This window comes from Contarinia nasturtii, unplaced genomic scaffold (genome assembly GCF_009176525.2).
Source record: "Contarinia nasturtii isolate CC-2019 unplaced genomic scaffold, AAFC_CNas_1.1 Cnas_scaffold_630, whole genome shotgun sequence".
NCBI classification, from domain to species: domain Eukaryota; kingdom Metazoa; phylum Arthropoda; class Insecta; order Diptera; family Cecidomyiidae; genus Contarinia; species Contarinia nasturtii.
The window spans coordinates 1,276,391-1,295,136 of NW_022197981.1; the positions used below are offsets into that span (position 1 = coordinate 1,276,391).

Sequence of the window (18,746 nt, forward strand, 5' to 3'; positions counted from 1 at the left end):
ACACACACACACACACACACACACACACACACACACACACACACACATACATTCGAGCAAGATTCGTGCCAAAATACCAGTTTCTATTCTGCGGTCAACACTGAATTGGAGTACATGTAGCACAAACAAAATGAAACAACTATCAAAGCGATGACGATTCTTTGTATTTGGCTGTGATGAGTATTATAATTATTCGGTTGGGTCGCTGGATCGCGGTCAAAGTCTTTGTAGTATTTTATCCGCGCGGCACTTTTCGTATGTTCGTTTTCGGTCTTTTGCACTCATCGACTGTATCTTCTTCTGATTGTATTTCAACCGGTATCATTCTCGTTTTGTCGCAAGCCATTTTGACGATGCATGCACAATATGCATACGCCAAAAATTGGAAACACCAATTTCGTGGCCAGTTCTATGTGTTTTCACACAATTTTTTTTATGGTCATTTCGACCTGTTGTATGCCTCGTCATACAGAGAGAATCTGTCGTTCTCTGACCTCGGTGGTTGTATGCAAGTTTTATGGATGTACCATATTCAGTTTCACATAGACACGAACCAAATATAAATACGAGATATGAGCACCACGATCTTATGTACACACTCGATAAAATCGTGAACGGTTACATGAAAATAAACAGAAATGAATTTTGAGTGCGTGCGCTTATAAAATTATATGCGTGCGCGTTCCGTGAGGTTTACATCTACCTCTAAAACCATGGAATCTAATGATGATGAGAGAACGGAACTCATCTCGCTACACACCATTTTTAATTGGCAAACACGCATCAATGCGTTAGAATAACAGATGATTGTTGACATTTTTGTGTGTGTGACCCATGCCTTTCACTCTATCTCTATATGTAATGCGAGATTTTACCTTTCAGTGAAACGTGCACAATGTACACACACATATATTCTTTTTTCAAATGACATTTGATAACACGGCATGCGTGCTTTGTTGTTTTCCCAACAGCTAGCTCTAGTTGGTTTGGTGTTGTTGTTCATTTCAATAATCATTTATCGAGGGATATAGCAGAGCCAACATGGAAAATGATAAGCAAGTAAAATGAAATTATAAAAATGAAATATTCTATGACAAATCATAAAAACCTGTATCTGTATATACATTGATTTAAAACGAAAGGAGAAACGACAAAAATATGGGAATTAAAATTAAATTTAACCACAAAATTGATGTGAACATGAACACATTTTTCGATAATAGCATTTTCTCTGGTTTCTATCTTTTGGGGGCAGCATGTATGCCATGCCTCTTGAGCAACATGAATCTCATTGTTATGCATGGGGATTAGAAATTGGAAAATTGTCATTTATTTGTGTTTCATTTTAATGAGTTTCAGTTTGTTTATTTTGTTTAAAGATACAAATTTGTTGCTGGCAACCGAAAGGGTTGTGACAATGAAGTTGAATAAAAAAAAGCGCTTCATTTCCAACTCATACCTACCCGAAATAATCGAATCTTCCAAAACTACCGAAAAAAATATATTTATATGGTTTCAATATGAGTCTATCGTTTGTTTTTTTGTCGACAAAAAAAAATCGTTTTCGAATGGAAAACTCACGCCGGGTATTTGAATTGTTTGCTCGTTGACTTTTCGTCATGTAATAGGGGAGGCGGTTTGTCAGCAAGTAATTTTTGAAAGAAGAGAGAGAAATAATAGTGTACAGTGTATATACAAAGTTACGTATTAATTGATATCAAAGCACTGATAATTTATCGCTCTTTCACCCTATCGCGCCGTCTATGCTCTTGAATCATGTTTACATATCGATCGTTTAATTATTTAAAAATAAAAAAAATGTCTCTGTCTCCACATAAAAAGACATGCATACACCCAGCAAACCGGACACTTTTTCGAAAAAAAGAAGAAACAGTACGAAGACAGCAAAAGAATCAGTTTGTTAGTGTTCAGGTTAACTTTGTGCACTGCTTCAAACTGCCAAAGTCAAAAGATGTTACACACAAAAAAGGCCACACAAACCCAAAATAACCGAACACGAAACACGACAAAACGAAGAACACACCACACAAAATCAAATTGAAGGAACAAACGATACACTATCGTCTGAAAGAAAGAAAATAGAATAACAACAACGCTGACGACGAACAACGAAACCAACGAAAGGAATAAAAAAAAAATATCCATCGAATGCTGAAAATTATTGGCGTGCATACGATCGAAAATTTAGTCTATTTTATTTTGGTTGTCGTGTACGTAAATGATTTTTCGATTGTGTATATTGACATGAAATTACATCGCGAGCAGACTTGCTCTCTCGGGGTATATATGCTATATGCTTACACATACATACGCAATTTAATTTATTTATGTGCGTGCACGGTAACAGCAGCAATATTTATCGAGTAAAGTTCAATATGGGTACAAAAACGATAGTGCTTCAATTTCAGAACAAGAGAAAAACAACAAAAACACCACCATATAAACAATGTATGCAGAGAAAAAAGCGACAGCAATAGCGGCAAACAGCATTACTTTGTTGTTAAATGGTATAACATTCATCAAATGCTTTTTTCTGCACGAACACACAATCCCTGGTAGAGTTTTTTTTCTCATTGCACCAGCCAAGTCATCGAAGGAAAGTTAAAAGAGACGGAGGGAGTTCTCAAATCTCTACTTAAAATGTTTCGATGATTGTGTTCGTTTGCTTATGGCCCCATGCAAGACAGATGTTTTCCAGCTTTTGAATGATGATGTTGAAGAAAAGATGGAAAAATTTCCGAAAAAAATTTATTGGCCGACAAAAATTAAAAGGTCTGACATTTTTCGAAAGCAAAAATATCTCGGACAGTGTCACTGTGTGAAATCCTTAAATTTTGTTCCGTTTTTCAATGGATTTCAATTTGGTTCGGATTCGACCAGATCTCCAACTCACATGTGAACATCATGTATGGTAAACTTGCATAGGAAAGCATTGTGCGCGCTGTGCTTGGTGCTATCTCTCGTTTGCGGTTGACACTGCACGCTCTCTGCAAGCACATCAAAATAAAATAGTATGAGTATGGCATAGCATGATGTGTATGGGATACACACAAACAGTAAATTCACCAAACTAACGCATATTCGCCCATAACGTTTCACTTGTGCAAATGTATACAAAATCCCACACATAAAAGATCTACAGAGAGAAAAAACAACGGCGGCGTGGTGCTCAGCCTGTGTACGCACATGTACATGAACATGCACTCGTTTCCACATCGGATGATAATGGGTATTCACCGACAAGACAGAGAGAGAGAGAGACCTCAGAGCAATTGAGATACACATCAAAGCAGCAAAAAAACAGCAGCAGCAGCGCCAACAATAACAATAACGACGACGATGACAACAACAAATACGAAAAAATACACGAAAAAAGCTAGCATGAGCCAGAAACGCATATACAGTTCATATTTAACAGCACGCAACCAATAACAGAGTTCAAAATAAAATAAACAATAGCTCACTGTATTTTTTCGGCGTTATTTTCGCAATTTTTTTCTTCTTGTTTTCGTTTTTTTTTTTTTTCAATGCAGTTTCGTTTGTTGAGCACACTTTTAAGCGATTTTTTTTCGTTTCTCGCTTTTTGGCGTGTGTATATGTGTCGTAAATGTTATGTTTTTTTTCTTCTTAAATATGCAACGGCAACCAATACTCTATTTACCATTCGGGTGTTACGATGGATGGATGCATGGGATGCATTAGTATCGCCATATGAACACGTAAATAAGTATCAGGCGCCTTTTTTCTTCAAAAATCCAATAGAGTACAAACAGCATCAGCAAATGCAAAGGGAACAAAGTAAACGAACAAATGAACGAAGCAGAGCGAACGACGATATGGCTAAGGATGAGATCCGAACAAATGTTCTTTTATTCGATGTCGAGAGAGGACACTCGGAATTCCGCTGAAAGCAGCGGCAGTGCAGTGTAACAGACCTTCTTCGAAAACAATCTGAGTATGGAAACAATTGCAGTATGTGTATGTTCCAGTGCACATCACACATACAGACATAAATTTTCTCTCGTTCAAGAGCTAAAAACCATATACATATATGTATTGAAATAGATCACAGCCCTGAACTTCTCAAGCGATTCATCATTTCACCGAAATACTGAAACGACTGAGAGACCAATACACACACACACACACATAGAGCGAACGAGAGCGAGCCATCGTTTGGGTATATAACATAAAATTGCATATATGTTTTATGGTTTCCACTTATATACACATGCCAAATAATTCCTGCTGGAGTGCATTCAATTATTATCTTTTGTTGGTTCATTTTTTTTTCTTCTCACAACTCTCTTCTGGTCTTTCTCTATATATTCCTCTCTCTCTATCTCTTTTTCTCTGCTCAAAGTTCATTGCATAAAAAGAGCAGAGGACGATTGAAAAAAAATACATTCAGCATGCATATACAAAGAGCCCAACAAAACGGGGCAGCGGGAGAATGTGCGCGCGAGTGAATGAAGAAAAAAATGGTGGCTTTTGTATTGCAATTATGGTGATTAATGTAATAATTAAAATTACACATCAACCATAATTTGATTATTGGTCAGTAACAATGTTTTTTTTTTCTTTCCATCAAATTATATGTAGATTTTATGAGTTCTGTTTGGCATATATGAAAAAAAAAATGCATCAATAAAAACCGACCCACGACGAAAAAAAGCGATGCTATGAATTTTGCGTAAATAGAAGCATAGTCAAAATGACATTGAACATGAGAGGCGAAAATATTGCATACGATTTTTCATCGAGTTGATCGTCAGTATTGCTTGCCGTTATATTTAAGTGTCGCATCCCTGGTATGCGAGAGCATGACAAAAAAAAAGGAATTTCACTCGTTCAGATGTTTGTTGCACTAGACCAAAAGTTTTGTGAATGGCTGTAATGGAATGTGTATGTAATTCAGCGTGGTTGAGGTACTCAAAAGTAGTAACATCCATAGCAGGCAAACACTGTATCGTTGCATATACATACCGGGATGACGATGATGACGACGGCGACGACCTTATATTGTCGTGTGTAACATTGCAAATTTGTAGTATTTTAGTAGGTTATTTGGCTGGAAAACTTTTGCCTAACTTTCTAACAATAAATTAATTTTCGTCGTTGTCGCCGTCACCGTCGACATTGTCGGAACACGACGAATCCATGTGAAAATGTGTGCGAGGATAAAACTGGGTGAACCTGAACTTGAGCATCGAATTATTTTTTGATGTCGAGCAATATACCAGTAACAGTGGCAACAAAAATGAAGACACATGTAATTTAACATTTATAGGTATTATGCCTTGTTTGTAGACGACGGCAATGGCAACGACGATCTGATTCTAGTTGGGAAGCGCATAAAATCACTGCAAGCCAAAGCCAATTGCACATTTGTAAATCACAAAGTATACACATACACACTACTTTTTTTTTGTTCGTTGCTAATGGGAAATTTTCCCTTGAACTTTTTTTTCTCTTTATTCGTCGTGTAGCTCCTTTGGCAGTGACCCCGTACAAGCAATTGGATTAAAATGAGAACGAAGAGAGGGAGAGAGATGGGGAGAGAGTGGGGAGGGTAAAGAAATCACATCCGAAAGGAGCTTTTAAGATTAAATGCGCTTTGGCACAGGAAATGGTTTTAAAGCCAAAGAACAACGAAATTAATTTCCATTGCTGAATGGGGCCGATTAATAGTCATTGTTCTTCGCTAAAACGACCAGCACACAACAACAATAGCAGCAACAAGCATCGACAGAAGTGATGAGACAGCACGAACAAAAAGTATGACCAGTTGGTGGATATGTATTAAAAAGTTGCAAAAGAGAGTGAGAATAACGAGACGCCCGAGCACACACAATAGTGAGTGAATGGTGCTTGCATGTACAGACGTTCTCTATGCGGCCGGATATAAACGCACAATTACATACTATTTTGAATGCATTGAATAAATAGCAATAATCCATAATAATTATTATTTATCGAAAATAAACGAGACGCAATGAAAACAGAGAAAGAGAGAGAAAGATTTTGGAAAGACCGTTCGGTTGGTTAGTTTTAGCAAAAGATATATATGTGCATGCCATGAACGATCAAAAAAAGAGAGAGAAAGAGAGAAAGAAAAAAAAACTTCTGAGCAATCAAGCAAACGCACAGTGCCATTGCTAGATTCAGTGCCAGTGTGTGCCCTGTATATAGGCAAAGTGAGCGAAACAAACGTATGTAAAATCGATGTGCATTCCATGTATAAATATGTGCAATAGATACACAGAAAAGAGAGAAGTAGCGGACTATTATAGTGGTAGTGGCGGCGGCGGTGGCGGCAGAGGAAGCAACAACAACAATAGCAACAACGACAACAACAACAATAACGACGACGAAAACGACGATGATGTTGATGAAGGCGACAACGGTTGCCTGCAAGCACTTTGTGCTTATGACATTATGTGCTTTTGGTTGCACATGCGATTTGATATATTTCGATATATTCCGAAAAACGCTTTTGCTTAGTATGAAACTCAACAACGATTTCATTTCTGTATACATAAACATATACACCCAGATACATACATACTTCAACCCGATCACATCAGAATATATGTACAAACAAGACTCATTCTTTATATTATTGTTATATTCTCACACTCTTTCTCTACTTTTTACATATGTATAATTTTCATTTTCTATATATTTAAAGTATATGTATATTGTATATATATAACATTTTAGTCAATTTTTTGTTGTTTCGTTCTCGCTTGTGTTCGTCGTTGTAGTTGTTGTTACTTCTCTCTTGCTCGAAGTTCTGTCGTTTGTGCGCGCGACCCCCGCTCACAAAACTCTTGCTGTGTGCCAATGCAAGCCGAAGGATGCAACATGCAAAATAAAAACACACAGCAAACGAGAATGTAGCACAAGCGAACGAGCGATTAGTTTTGTTGCTTGCACAGCATTCAACAATCCGATTTTCATCTCTTGTTGCGTGCATTCGCAATTCTCATTGAAATTCTCTCTCTATCTCTCTTTCACTTGCTCTCTTTTATCTCTCTCTTGCACTCCAGCAATATAGCAAATACAAGAGACTTTGTTGCATTTATTATTATCATTATTATTGTTATTTGCTGACTGCTGTTCTATTGTTATCATTGTCATAATGTATTTTTTTCTCTTCTTTTTGCTGTTATTGTTGGTACTGATGCTTTTTATTTCGTTTTTATTTGACGGCTCTTTTCCAATATTTCTATGCCATTTTCGGCACTATTCCATACTATCTTCTTCTTTCCCTTCCATCTCCATAATACACTGCACTCGTTCTTGATTCGATTCTCTCTTTCTCTCTCTGTTTTTGAAGTGATTGTTGCCCCTGTTGGGTTGCTTCTCATTTTTTTTAACTTTTAAAATGTGGCGCCACCTAATCTATTTTGTTGGCCCGAGCCAAATCCAAGTCTAATTGAATGGTCATCGGAAATGTCTGCATTGCAAAATTTGCAACAAAAGAAAAGTTAACAATACGAAAATGTGGTGCACACGAAGCGAATTGAATTTTCCATACCATACACATACAAAGATGATGACCGACTGTGAGATCGATGAGCAGCGCACACAGCAAGGGAAACATGACGAGAAAGAGAGAGAGAGAGCGCGTGAAAGATAGAGAAATGTATATTATTTCAGAGAATTTTCAGGTCATTTTGCATTTTGGATGGAACATATGTATATAACATATTATTTGAAATAAAAATATATACTTTAATTAATTAATGAATTTTCGCATTGAATTCAAAATCGTAAATTATATTCTGCACGCCAATCTATATTATGTGCATTGTGAATGACATGTGCAATTCACACTCATACACACCGGCATGTGACCAAAATTTCTTGTAGCCAAATTCGAGTAATAGAAAACGATATCAATTTGATTTATTTTTAGCACTTTTAAGCGACGCGTGCATGTGTGTATACGCGCAAAGAACAAATTGTGCATCCTTTTCAGTTAATGTTAACTCTTTGAAACGATCACACCACCAATATCCGGGAACATGGAACAATATGTTTTTGGTTCGGCCAAGCATTCGATATAACGATGGTCGAAACATTTTCCTTTCCAATATCGAATGAGGTGTAGGAGGATAAATTTGATTATATCTTCATGAATATTAAAGCAATCGAAATATTGAGTTGTCACGTTTTTTTTATGCACAATCGTTTGATAAAATCTATGGGACAACGTGGACGAGAAACATTCATGCTGGTTCCTGCTGAGGTTAGGATTTGAATAAAAATTTCACATTTCTATCTATCTATTAAGAGAAACAGAGTCCGAATCACGTCATTGGACAAAGATAGAATATCTCGTGAAAATAAAGAGAGCAAAAAAAAACGGTTGTCTTTTTTTATCATTTTTGGTCCCCAGACAAAACGTTATGTTTCATGTGTGGTGTAACGTGTTTAGTTCACACATGCATTTCTTTGGTACACGTTGGATTTTTGTCACGACAGATAGCAATTGTCTCTGCCTCCTCCTCCCAAAAAAAAAACACTTTTGTGAAAAACTTAAGAAATTTTTCCACAATTTCCCATCATGGCACAAGGAAGAAAGAACAACAACGGAAAGGACCAAACAGATGGAATTTTCGGCCATATCCATTCATTCCATTTATTTATTTATTTCGTTTGCCGTCTGTGTTCGGGTTTTGAATGTGTGTTTATTCGATCCATGCTGTCGCGAACCAAAGTGAGAGCAGCAAAGATAGACATACACACATTAAAACGAATCTGCGATTGCATACAATCGCATGTGACTATCGTGCTTTTGGGGCTATTTTTAAAAACGGAATAATGACGATAAATACACACCGAGAACAACAACAACAACGACGACGAAATTATTACTCGTAATTAGATTATATACGAAATCTTTCTTCGGTCGTGTATAGTATGTGTGTTGACGTTGGTTGTGTTACATAGAGAGAAAGATTGAGGCGAGCATTTGCATGTGAACATTATATATTTTTTTGTCTTTCGGAGGTATCACATATAAAAGAAAACGAGTAAATGATTCATTGTTAGAACGCAATCTTGTGTGTGCGAGCTCAGAAGTTCGTAATTCGGCAATCGTTCTCTCTTTGCTTATATTTCTCACATAGGCCAAAATGAATCGAAAGACAAAAAAACAACAACAACCACGAAAACGACGACGACAAAAGGAAATACAGAAAAAAAAACGCGACTCGAGAATATACACACTGAAATGAAACGGTTTCTCAACTGTATTTATACTCACAGCGCAAATGAAGAGAAAAAAAAGAGTAAAGTATACGAAACCAAAAGTAAATAGAGCTGAAGCGAGGAACAGCAACAACAACACTAACAGCGAGTATTTGTTGTGCAAAACTACAATCAGAAAGTATACATGTACAACACGGATAGGAAAAGAGACAGAAGCACTGATGAAATGAGAGTATTGTTTAGTATATCGTTTCCTTTTTGAAATTTCTCGAATGCGGTTTTCTACGGGCAAATTTCTACACACCGACAACTCTCATTTTTGGTCTTGAATTCATTGGCCACCAATTTTTTTTTTCTCTCGTCATCATAATCTGCGCTCCCTTTCCCATTCGCTTCTATTCATCGTCGTCAAGATAGTGTATGATTTGTCTAGAATTTCCCAGTGGTTAGTTTAGGTAAATTCAACCGCACAACAAATGGGTGCCGAAAACAGCATACACGATACGATACACGAAAAAAAAAAAAATAAGTCGTAAGTATAAACTAAGCAATTAATATATAGTAACACTACCACCGACGACAACACCACGCGATCCGTGTAAAGAGGAGAAGAAGAAGAGGAAGAAAAGGCAGCAGAGCAACAGCAAAAATGAGCGTAAAGAATGAGAGAGCGAGAAACAGCGTGCGAGTGCGGGATTTTTCGTTGTTGGATGTTTGTGTCTGGTATGTGACAGAAAGAGCAAGAGAGAAAAAGCGCGCGCGCGTTTGCTCGCAGAGAGCATTCATGCTGCCTGTTTTGGCCTGTGTGTGTGTCTGCACTTTTATATACTTCGTCGTGTGTTTATAATTTTTTCGTTGTTTTATTTATTTTTTTTCAAGGAAAAGAAGAAGTCCCAATCGCATATACAATTGTGTTCGGAGGGCGAGAGTGAGAGCGAGAGAAAAACGAAAATCAACAGCAATAACAATAGTATCTGCCGACCAGCAAACGAACCAAAAAACAACAACAACAACAAATTTTATCGAAACAAGCTGAAGGAGAGAGAGAAAAAGAACATGAACACGACAAAGACGACGAAGTCGAAACAGTAACAGAAAAAAAAATATAAAAAAAATAAAAACGAAAAAGAAGAAGAAGTGCAAAGGCGATATAAAAATAAAATATATACTATAAGCTTATATGTACAGCTGAACTATATGTATAATAGTTCCGTGCGCGCACAAACGCACTTAATCGCTTTTCCTCTATCGCCTTTTTTCCTTGCTCGCTCACTCTCTGTACGAACTTTTTCTTCGTATCGGCTCTGAAAAGAAGATTCAATTCTTAAAATGAAATTCGGTTAGTTTTTTTACACTGGATCTTTTTCGATTGTTGCAATCGAGAAGTTGTCCAACCCAAAAAAAAAACACACACACTCAAAAGAATAACAACAACAACAAATATATTTTCTAGCCGCAAATCAATTTGCATTGGAATCGTGGTACAGAGAAAATGAGACCAAAATTCTACAAAAATATAAAATGTATGAAAAAATTAGCCAAAAAAAAAAAAACACAAACGATTCGCCATTCTCTTTTTTTGGGCATAATGTGCAAATAGTGTAAGTGTATATATGTTGGTGTGTATGGTTTTTGGTCAGAATTCTCGACGCGCGCGAAACAACATACATTGACAGTGAGAAACGGAGCAAGAGATATACAACGATACGCCACATATAAACACACAACAATAATTTTTTAACTGAAACGAATTCCTTTTTTTATCGTCATCGACAACATCATCGTCATCATTGATGTTGTTATTGCTAGTGGTGGTTGCTCGCAAAAAAAAGGAATGAAAACGTAAAAAAAAGAATTTTGAGACACACAGAAAAGCGGTGTGCGAACTGACAAAGGAACACAAAAAATTGGCACAATATGCAAAAGTGCCAAAATTGAAATGGCACAACAAGCATCAGAATCAAAACGCACATCCTGGTTTGGACGATGCTTTGCCTTAGATATTTCACTATTGATCGGTCAATCTTAATCACACTTTTTCTTTCTGTATCATTTTCTTTGGCTTTCTCCTAACTCTCTCTCTCTCTCTCTCTCTCTCGCTCGCTCTATTTCTCACTCTCTGGCGAGCGAACAGCATGGTGAAACCGATGATGAAATCATTAAATGCATGATTCACAATGAATTTTATTCAAGCGAAACGGTTGGTGTGTGTTTTGAATTCTTCACAGGCACGCGATTTTTAGTTTCTCTCTCTTTCTCTCTTTTCCTCTCTCTACATATATATATTTATTTCACTCTCAAACAGAATCGAAACAAAATCACGCATACAAATTACATCGATATTCAAAATTTCCGCAATGAAAAAAAAATACGTTTCGTATCTCATTTGCATATGATAATTGATAAATGTTTGATGTTATTTATCGTTTATTCAACAATGCATCGCGTATATCCTTTTGGGCTTTGCCTTCTTATATGTGTGTATGTTTGTATCCGATAATGAGTTTTGTTTGTTTTTTCGTGTAATTCAAATCAACGCACTTCAATTCAGCTCCCTCAACTCTTTGAATGTCACATTGTAATCAACTCACAACAACAACAATACGACATATGCACATGCACAATATTCTTTCTTTCGTTTTATAATACCTCTACAATTGTTTTGCAGTTGTCTTAAATTAATGCAATGTTATTGTTTGGTCAAGTTTTTACCTGTTCACTCACTGTTTCTATTTTACACCATACAATGTTTTGTCCGTTCTTTTGTCTGATTGCCCATTCCACCGTGAATTCGATGCAGATGCACTTATTATTCCTTGTGAATTGTACGTGTGTATAAGTATGTGCAAATTCCGAATTTTGCTTCGAACTCGATTCCAATTTCAAATATTCTTATTCAAATATCATGTTCAATCGTTCAAAATTCGTGAATTTTATTGTATTGGTTTACAAAACGTTCACACTCGCCACTACCGCGAATGGTATCTATGTATCCTTTTGAAATATCCGGATTGATTTTCGGGCTTTCGACCGATTCAAGCACCAAACATATTCACCATCTCGTCGTCTTCATTCTAATTCCACTGTTTACTTTTTTTTTGTTTTGTTTTATTCATTTATCACTTTATGCACTCAATTCACATATTTTTTTTTGTTTCTTTCAATAAACTGAAAAAAAGTCCAACACCACATCCCAGTTTCAGAACAAAACTTTTTTCTTTTTTGAAGAAATCAAATTTAAATGAAATTCGTAAAATTTCATCGTTTCATTAGTTAAACATCGTACTTATCGGTTAAAAATCTACGGAAAATATAAAAATAAATGTATATAGTTGACTTTTTTCTCTTCTGTTCGGTTTTGAATTTTCTTTTTTTTTTACTTTTCAATAAATTTTTCTCTTGTTGTTCGGTGTGAGCGGATAAAATGGTATTTAAGATTTAATAGATTCGAATATTCGAATTATTGTGATTATCTTTTTTTAGGTTTTAATTTAGTTTATTTTTTTATTTTTCTGCTGCTCGCTTCGTAATTCGTTATAGTACCGTGTGTGTGTCGTGTGTAAGTTTTTTTTTAAAAAAATTTCTTCTTACTCTCATGTTCGATGTTCGTTCTCTAGCCTCTACATATATTGTGTATTTCACAAAAAAAATACTGAAGTCTGTACAAAAAAAAACACACACACTTGGTATTTTTTTTTCTTCTTTTTCTCTACAGTGTTTTGCTTAGATGATATTTACACTAATACAACGAATACCGCTCATCGACTATATTTATATATGCACGGGCACACGGGCATACACGGACAATACACTCACATATATATATACGCATACAGATACGCGCACACGCCATACACCGTACATGTGTATCCAATACACACCAAATGGATGATGGCAAAACGGGTCGTCATATCGTTTGTATGCGATTCTCGAGTCTGCTCTGCTCTGTTTGCTGTGTATTCTTTTGGCTCTTTATACTATATGATTTTCCGTCTCGGTCTATCGCGAATGCATGTTATATTCATCGTTCGTTTTCGCTTCGGCTTCGTATGTACTTCGCTTACTCGCTCATTTTTTCATTAGGCGGCAACGAAATGCACTATTTTTTCTACACATTTTTCTCCAAATCGAGACATTAAATCGAATTGGAAAAGTAACAATTGTTTTCAACATTATCTATGCATTAAAATTTGGAAAATGCAATGTATCCCAGGCATGGCCTATCTTCTTTTCATTTCAAATCCAAAGGCAGAAAGAAATCATCGTTTTATCCATCCTATCATGTGTACCTTCGGTTTTCATTGTTCTGTTTCGCTTCTATTTTTTCTGTCGTTGAACGCGATTTTTTTTCCTTCTTCTTCTTTACTCGCTCTTGCTTCAACGCTGAGCTCATAACATGTTTGTATATATTTTTTTTCGGTCGGTCGGTCGGTGCGTGAGTGTGTTTCAGTTGGTCTACTCGCGCGCGATAAACACATACGAAAGCCCAAATTGTGTGTGGCGATAAATACTCTTGTATCTCTCCCAAATGCAAGCGCACAAACACAATTTTAATGGTTTGTTATCATAGTCAGAACGCGCGCGAGACACACACACATATATACATATATGGTAGATACCTTATAGTCACTCATAGGCTACCCATGTCAGTGGCATTCGATCAACTCTTATATTACGATTCCTTTCGATGGGAAAAATGCGCATTCAAATAAAGGGTATACAAAATTAAGAATGGAGCCAGAAAAAAATCCCAACCAAATCATGTGTATGTTGTCAAGTAGTTGGATGGGCATCTTTCACATTTGACATGGGTAGTCTAGATCAACGATTGTATGTTGTCGAGAAAGTTTCGGGCTCGTTGTTCTCTTTCTCTCTGTGTGTGATGCAATTGTTGTGTATAAATGCTGTTGTCGTCGTCGTCGTTGCCACCGCTGCTGCTGCTGCTTTCAAAACGAAAAAAGAAATCACAAACACATATAGATTTTGAATCATACATCAATATTCGCTACTACCAATAAACTTGTGTGTACTTGTCTTTCTGTTCGATACTCGTATATAAATATATTCTTTATTTATGTGTCCTCCTCTACCTTTTTGGTTTCTATATGTGGATATATTGTGATCTTTCCTGTGTAAAGTACATTCGGATAGGCGATATACGAGAGCCTCATGTGGTGGCAACTATGACAACAATATTATTATGCGTGTTCTGCGCGACTATTTTTTGTTCCTTTTCATTCAACGTCCATCTCTCTCATTAATTCGATGGGATGAGCACACGTGTGTGTGTTTGTATTTTGAAATCCAAAAAAAAAATTATTCACTGTATGCAACCGCATGAACCTGTAAAACCAAACTCATGCAAGCTGCAGCAACAGCACAAAAAAACGGATTTTTGTTCTCGCTCATTTGTAACACAACATTGATGCAATGAGATTTTTTTTTTGCTTTCATCTCTCCACAATAAAAAATCGCCCTGAAATCGTTGCTATGTGCGCATTTAACTGAAACGCAAATGGTTTTTTTTTCTACTTCATTTTTCGTTCTTTTTTTTTCACACAATTGTGCGATAATAAAATGCATTTGGGTCCAGACTTTGTCATCCGTCGATCGTTCGTGGCTCTCGCGCGCGGTTCGCCTGTCATGGGCTATTTTTATATGCCGCATCGCGTTGTTTCTGATAAGATAAGGAAAAATGTGTAACCACGAGAAAAAAGCGAATCAACAAAAGCAAAAAAAGCAATAATATTGAAATGAGAGATGGAAATAGGCTTCAAAATATGTTTGCATGGCGTAGGCTCTATTGTTTTGTTGCAATTTTGATGTGTTTTGTGGTTGAAATGACGGGCGAGCAAATGAGTGAACGAGCGCGGGTACGAGTGAAAAAGATAATCGCTAGAGTTGTGTGAGCGAGCGAAAAAGATACACGTGTACGTGTATGCGTGGATTGTAAGCTTGTGTGTCAAAATTGTGTACTGCCATTCGTGAGACGGTGTATGCATATGTATGATTGTATGAGTTGAATGTGCGAGGGCGAGAAATACTCAATTGCATACAATTTGCATACGCACATACATCCATCCATGTGTGAATGGGCGCTCGAATATGCATTTGTATGTTTTGAATTTTTTTTGAATTTGAAGTGTTTGCGTCCGTCCATGTGGTGCATCGGCAGTGTGGCAACTCACCACAAACATACAATGAAGACGATGTGTATGCGATACAAATGCACATACAAAACTATATGAATACATAATCCACAAGAAAAAAGAATTGAAGCCAATCCCATGTTGTTATGGCAAACTCATGCGCAATTTTAACGTAAAAATACCGAGAGACACACAAACCAACTATAACTACAATGATGATAACACGAATGAAAAAGAGCGAGGGAGAAAACAAGAGAATAAAAAAACAACAATAACACACAAATTCGCACAATATGTCGGAATCGGCAAGTGTTGCCTTTGTCATTGTGACTCGTTCAGAATGCAACGGCCAAATACATCTGGGATCACATTCGATTGTGACATTCGACGGTTTTTTTTTTCATAATGTTTGTTAATTTCGCAATGGTATATTGTACTTCAGCTGCATTTGTATTCAAATGACGGCAAATGATCGTTATTTTAAATCACCATTTCACATTTCCAACATTATTTGGATGCGTCAAATATCCGTATTCTTCTTGCTGATTGAAAAATCCAACTGCTTCTCATCAACAAAAAAAAATAAAAGAAATTAATTTGATTTTACGAATAATTTAATTCGAATCTATTTTTGTTTATTTCATTCTCGCAAACGATTCTACAATATGTATTTCACTTTTTTGTTTTTTTTTTTTATTTTCTTTGAAATATTTGCTGACTTTCTTCATTTGTTTTTATTCCATTTTCAAAATCCGTTTACAATCAATTCCATTTGGAATTGATCATAAAAAACAAATTCTCTTCTTCCCTTCTCTGCAGATAAAACAAAACGATTGTAAATATTATCAACGAATTTAATTTTTGCCCGAAATGAATTTCGACAGAAAATCGGTTGGTGCTGGTTCGATGGTGTCCTTCCAATATCGCATCATGTGTGTGGGTTGCTTCCATTTTTCTATAGTTTCTTGCAGTTCCATTTTGCCTTTAATCACTAACATATCTACGATTCTAATATCTTCTACATCTTTATGCTTCAGAAATTCTTCTCGCACTTTGTCTCTTATTTGAAGCGATGACTTGGGCAGATTGTTGTTATCCACTGCAAAAAAAAAATGTAAATGTAATTTTTATAAAAAAAGTGTGAAAAAATACATGCAAAATTCAAACGAAAATCGAAAAGTTGACTATCAATTTATAAAAACGACTATATGTTGATACCCTTTTTTTCATTGTTTTATTGTTGCATTCTCACTTCCGTATAAATTTTTTGTTTTTATTTGTCTTAGTGATTTACGATGATTTATTGTTTTTGGCTATTTTAAATAACTCAACCCAAACGGAAGCACTGCGTGCTTCCCGTAAAAAAAAATTTGGTCATTTTATAAACAAAACAGAACGAGTAAGCTTTTTGTTGAATTTTTTTTCTTTTGAGGAATCGATTCAGTGCTGCTTTGAATTTGGTAATTTATAGGTAATGAATTTAATGAAAACGGATTATTTGATTCACAAATAAGTTCTGGTCACATTAACTATAGTTATACTCTGAAAGTCTCTTTGTTCATGTTTGTTAGAAAGTGCGTCATTCGTTTGAAAGACGGCATTTTCATTATTACAGAACATAATTGTAACTAACCAATGAATGGGATTTGACGAATCCATGCCTTGTAGAGGTTCAGAACACGTCGTCTAGCTTCATCTTTGTTCACCGATAGAACCGGACGAACTTGTTGTAAGGTGCGTTTTGCTGCCTCACGTCCTGATGACATTCTCTCAAATGTTTTGTGATGGAAAACGATCTTCCTTCGATGCACTCTGCAAAAACATAAATGCAAAATAACACCAGATTTATTTCGTTGGATGATTTAAAATGTGCATTATTATTTTGTGAATTGATTGGTCACCTGAATTCAGAATTTTATTACCTTTTTCAATCGTTTTTATTCACTTATATAATGTTATCGTCGATTTGTTATTTGACATTTGCAGTATGAGAGCGAAGAAAATACGACAATTTGACACATCGAATATCGTTCGCAATGAAATGACAAACTGAAACACACACATGGTATGGAAACGAAAACGACTCATTTGACTTTGCCCAAATCGAATTTCGAACAGGCACATTTTTATTAATCGGAATAAAAAAAAATTGAATGGAATAAATATTTTAATTTGAACTTAATTGTTTTTTTTTTTTAAATAAATCAATGAAAAAGAAGTAAAAGATGAATGATGGGAAAAATGATGAAAAAATTTCGATTTAAATTTAGTTCGAAATTCGAAACAACGACCACATCTCATGTCATTTATATCAAAGCCCGAAATGTCAGAGCGATTACATAAACACGACGATATAGGCAAAAGAAAATACGACGTTTTGTATCTTTTGCTGAAAACCAAAAAGGTAACTTTAAATTGTAAATTGAAAATTTTGTTTTGTCACTGACATCATTCATTTTCAACGTAGATAATTGAATCGTTTGGTTATTATTTCATTTAGATTTAAACAAAAATGTTTAAAATCGCATTGAATGGTGGTCCGCAAGCGGTCAAATTGTTGGGAAATTTTATGCAGAATGGTGCGGTTGTCACATCGATGCAATGCAATCCAGCGTTGAAAAATTTCGTTCGCGGTGAAAAAACGATGCAAGTGGTTGATCCAGCAAATCCACCGCCAAAACCTGGATACTCACCATTTGGTAATAAACAAGCATCGGTGGCTGAATGGGGTGTCGCACGTTTGGATGATTTAATGAATTGGGGACGAAAAGGTTCAGTTTGGCCATTGACATTCGGTTTGGCCTGTTGTGCCGTCGAAATGATGCACACAGCTGCTCCACGGTATGATATGCATCGATATGGTATCGTCTTCCGTGCATCTCCACGGCAAGCTGACGTTATCATTGTTGCTGGTACGCTTACAAATAAAATGGCACCTGCTCTACGAAAGGTCTACGATCAAATGCCCGAACCACGCTATGTACGTACAATTTAAAAAAATATGAAAAATGGAATTGTTGGATCTGAAAAGTGATTATTTATTTATTTATTTTTTATTTAAACAAACAGGTCATTTCAATGGGCAGTTGTGCAAATGGTGGTGGATACTATCATTATTCATATTCAGTTGTACGTGGATGTGATCGTATTATTCCCGTTGATATTTATGTACCCGGATGTCCACCGACTGCAGAGGCACTTCTGTATGGCCTTCTCCAATTACAAAAGAAAATCAAACGCATGAGAACACTTCAAATGTGGTACCGTAAATAGACATCGATATCATCTTTTTTTGGTTTTTATTATGTAAAAAATAAACTTAAATAATATGCTAAAACAATACATTTGCATTTC

At 36.0% G+C, this 18,746-nt stretch overlaps 3 protein-coding genes across 7 annotated transcripts in view; 1 reads left to right on the plus strand and 2 right to left on the minus strand.

Moving 5' to 3' along the window:
- Positions 1-12,939, minus strand: part of LOC116340051 — a 24,743-nt gene extending 11,804 nt beyond the window's left edge. For 3 of the 5 annotated variants that reach the window (XM_031766229.1, XM_031766227.1, XM_031766224.1), the window contains exon 1: positions 11,956-12,938. The gene's annotated coding sequence lies outside the window, so the exon portion shown is untranslated. Of the gene's footprint in view, positions 1-11,955 lie in introns of all 5 variants that reach the window. The other 2 variants (XM_031766228.1, XM_031766226.1) reach the window with 2 other exon arrangements.
- Positions 12,940-16,107: 3,168 nt separating this feature from the next.
- LOC116340086 (NADH dehydrogenase [ubiquinone] 1 alpha subcomplex subunit 6-like) lies at positions 16,108-17,448 on the minus strand. The gene is made up of 3 exons (XM_031766300.1): positions 17,315-17,448; positions 17,026-17,204; positions 16,108-16,491 (listed from the first exon to the last, which is right to left on the minus strand). Exons 2-3 carry the CDS (start codon positions 17,156-17,158, stop codon positions 16,247-16,249), a joined length of 378 nt encoding a protein of 125 aa, XP_031622160.1. The 5' UTR covers positions 17,159-17,204; positions 17,315-17,448; the 3' UTR covers positions 16,108-16,246.
- Positions 17,449-17,663: 215 nt separating this feature from the next.
- On the plus strand, positions 17,664-18,736 carry LOC116340116 (NADH-quinone oxidoreductase subunit B 2-like). Its single transcript, XM_031766354.1, has 3 exons — positions 17,664-17,796; positions 17,893-18,372; positions 18,462-18,736. Exons 2-3 carry the CDS (start codon positions 17,905-17,907, stop codon positions 18,663-18,665), a joined length of 672 nt encoding a protein of 223 aa, XP_031622214.1. The 5' UTR covers positions 17,664-17,796; positions 17,893-17,904; the 3' UTR covers positions 18,666-18,736.
- Positions 18,737-18,746: the final 10 nt, after the last annotated feature.

Coding starts and splice junctions, on each gene's coding strand:
- LOC116340086 (XM_031766300.1), bottom strand. CDS start 17,158: ATGTCATCAGGACGTGAGGCAGCAAAACGCACCTTACAACAAGTTCGT. Junction 16,492..17,025: donor TCGTCAAATCCCATTCATTG/GTTAGTTACAAT, acceptor TTTTTTTTGCAG/TGGATAACAACAATCTGCCC.
- LOC116340116 (XM_031766354.1), top strand. CDS start 17,905: ATGTTTAAAATCGCATTGAATGGTGGTCCGCAAGCGGTCAAATTGTTG. Junction 18,373..18,461: donor AAATGCCCGAACCACGCTAT/GTACGTACAATT, acceptor TTAAACAAACAG/GTCATTTCAATGGGCAGTTG.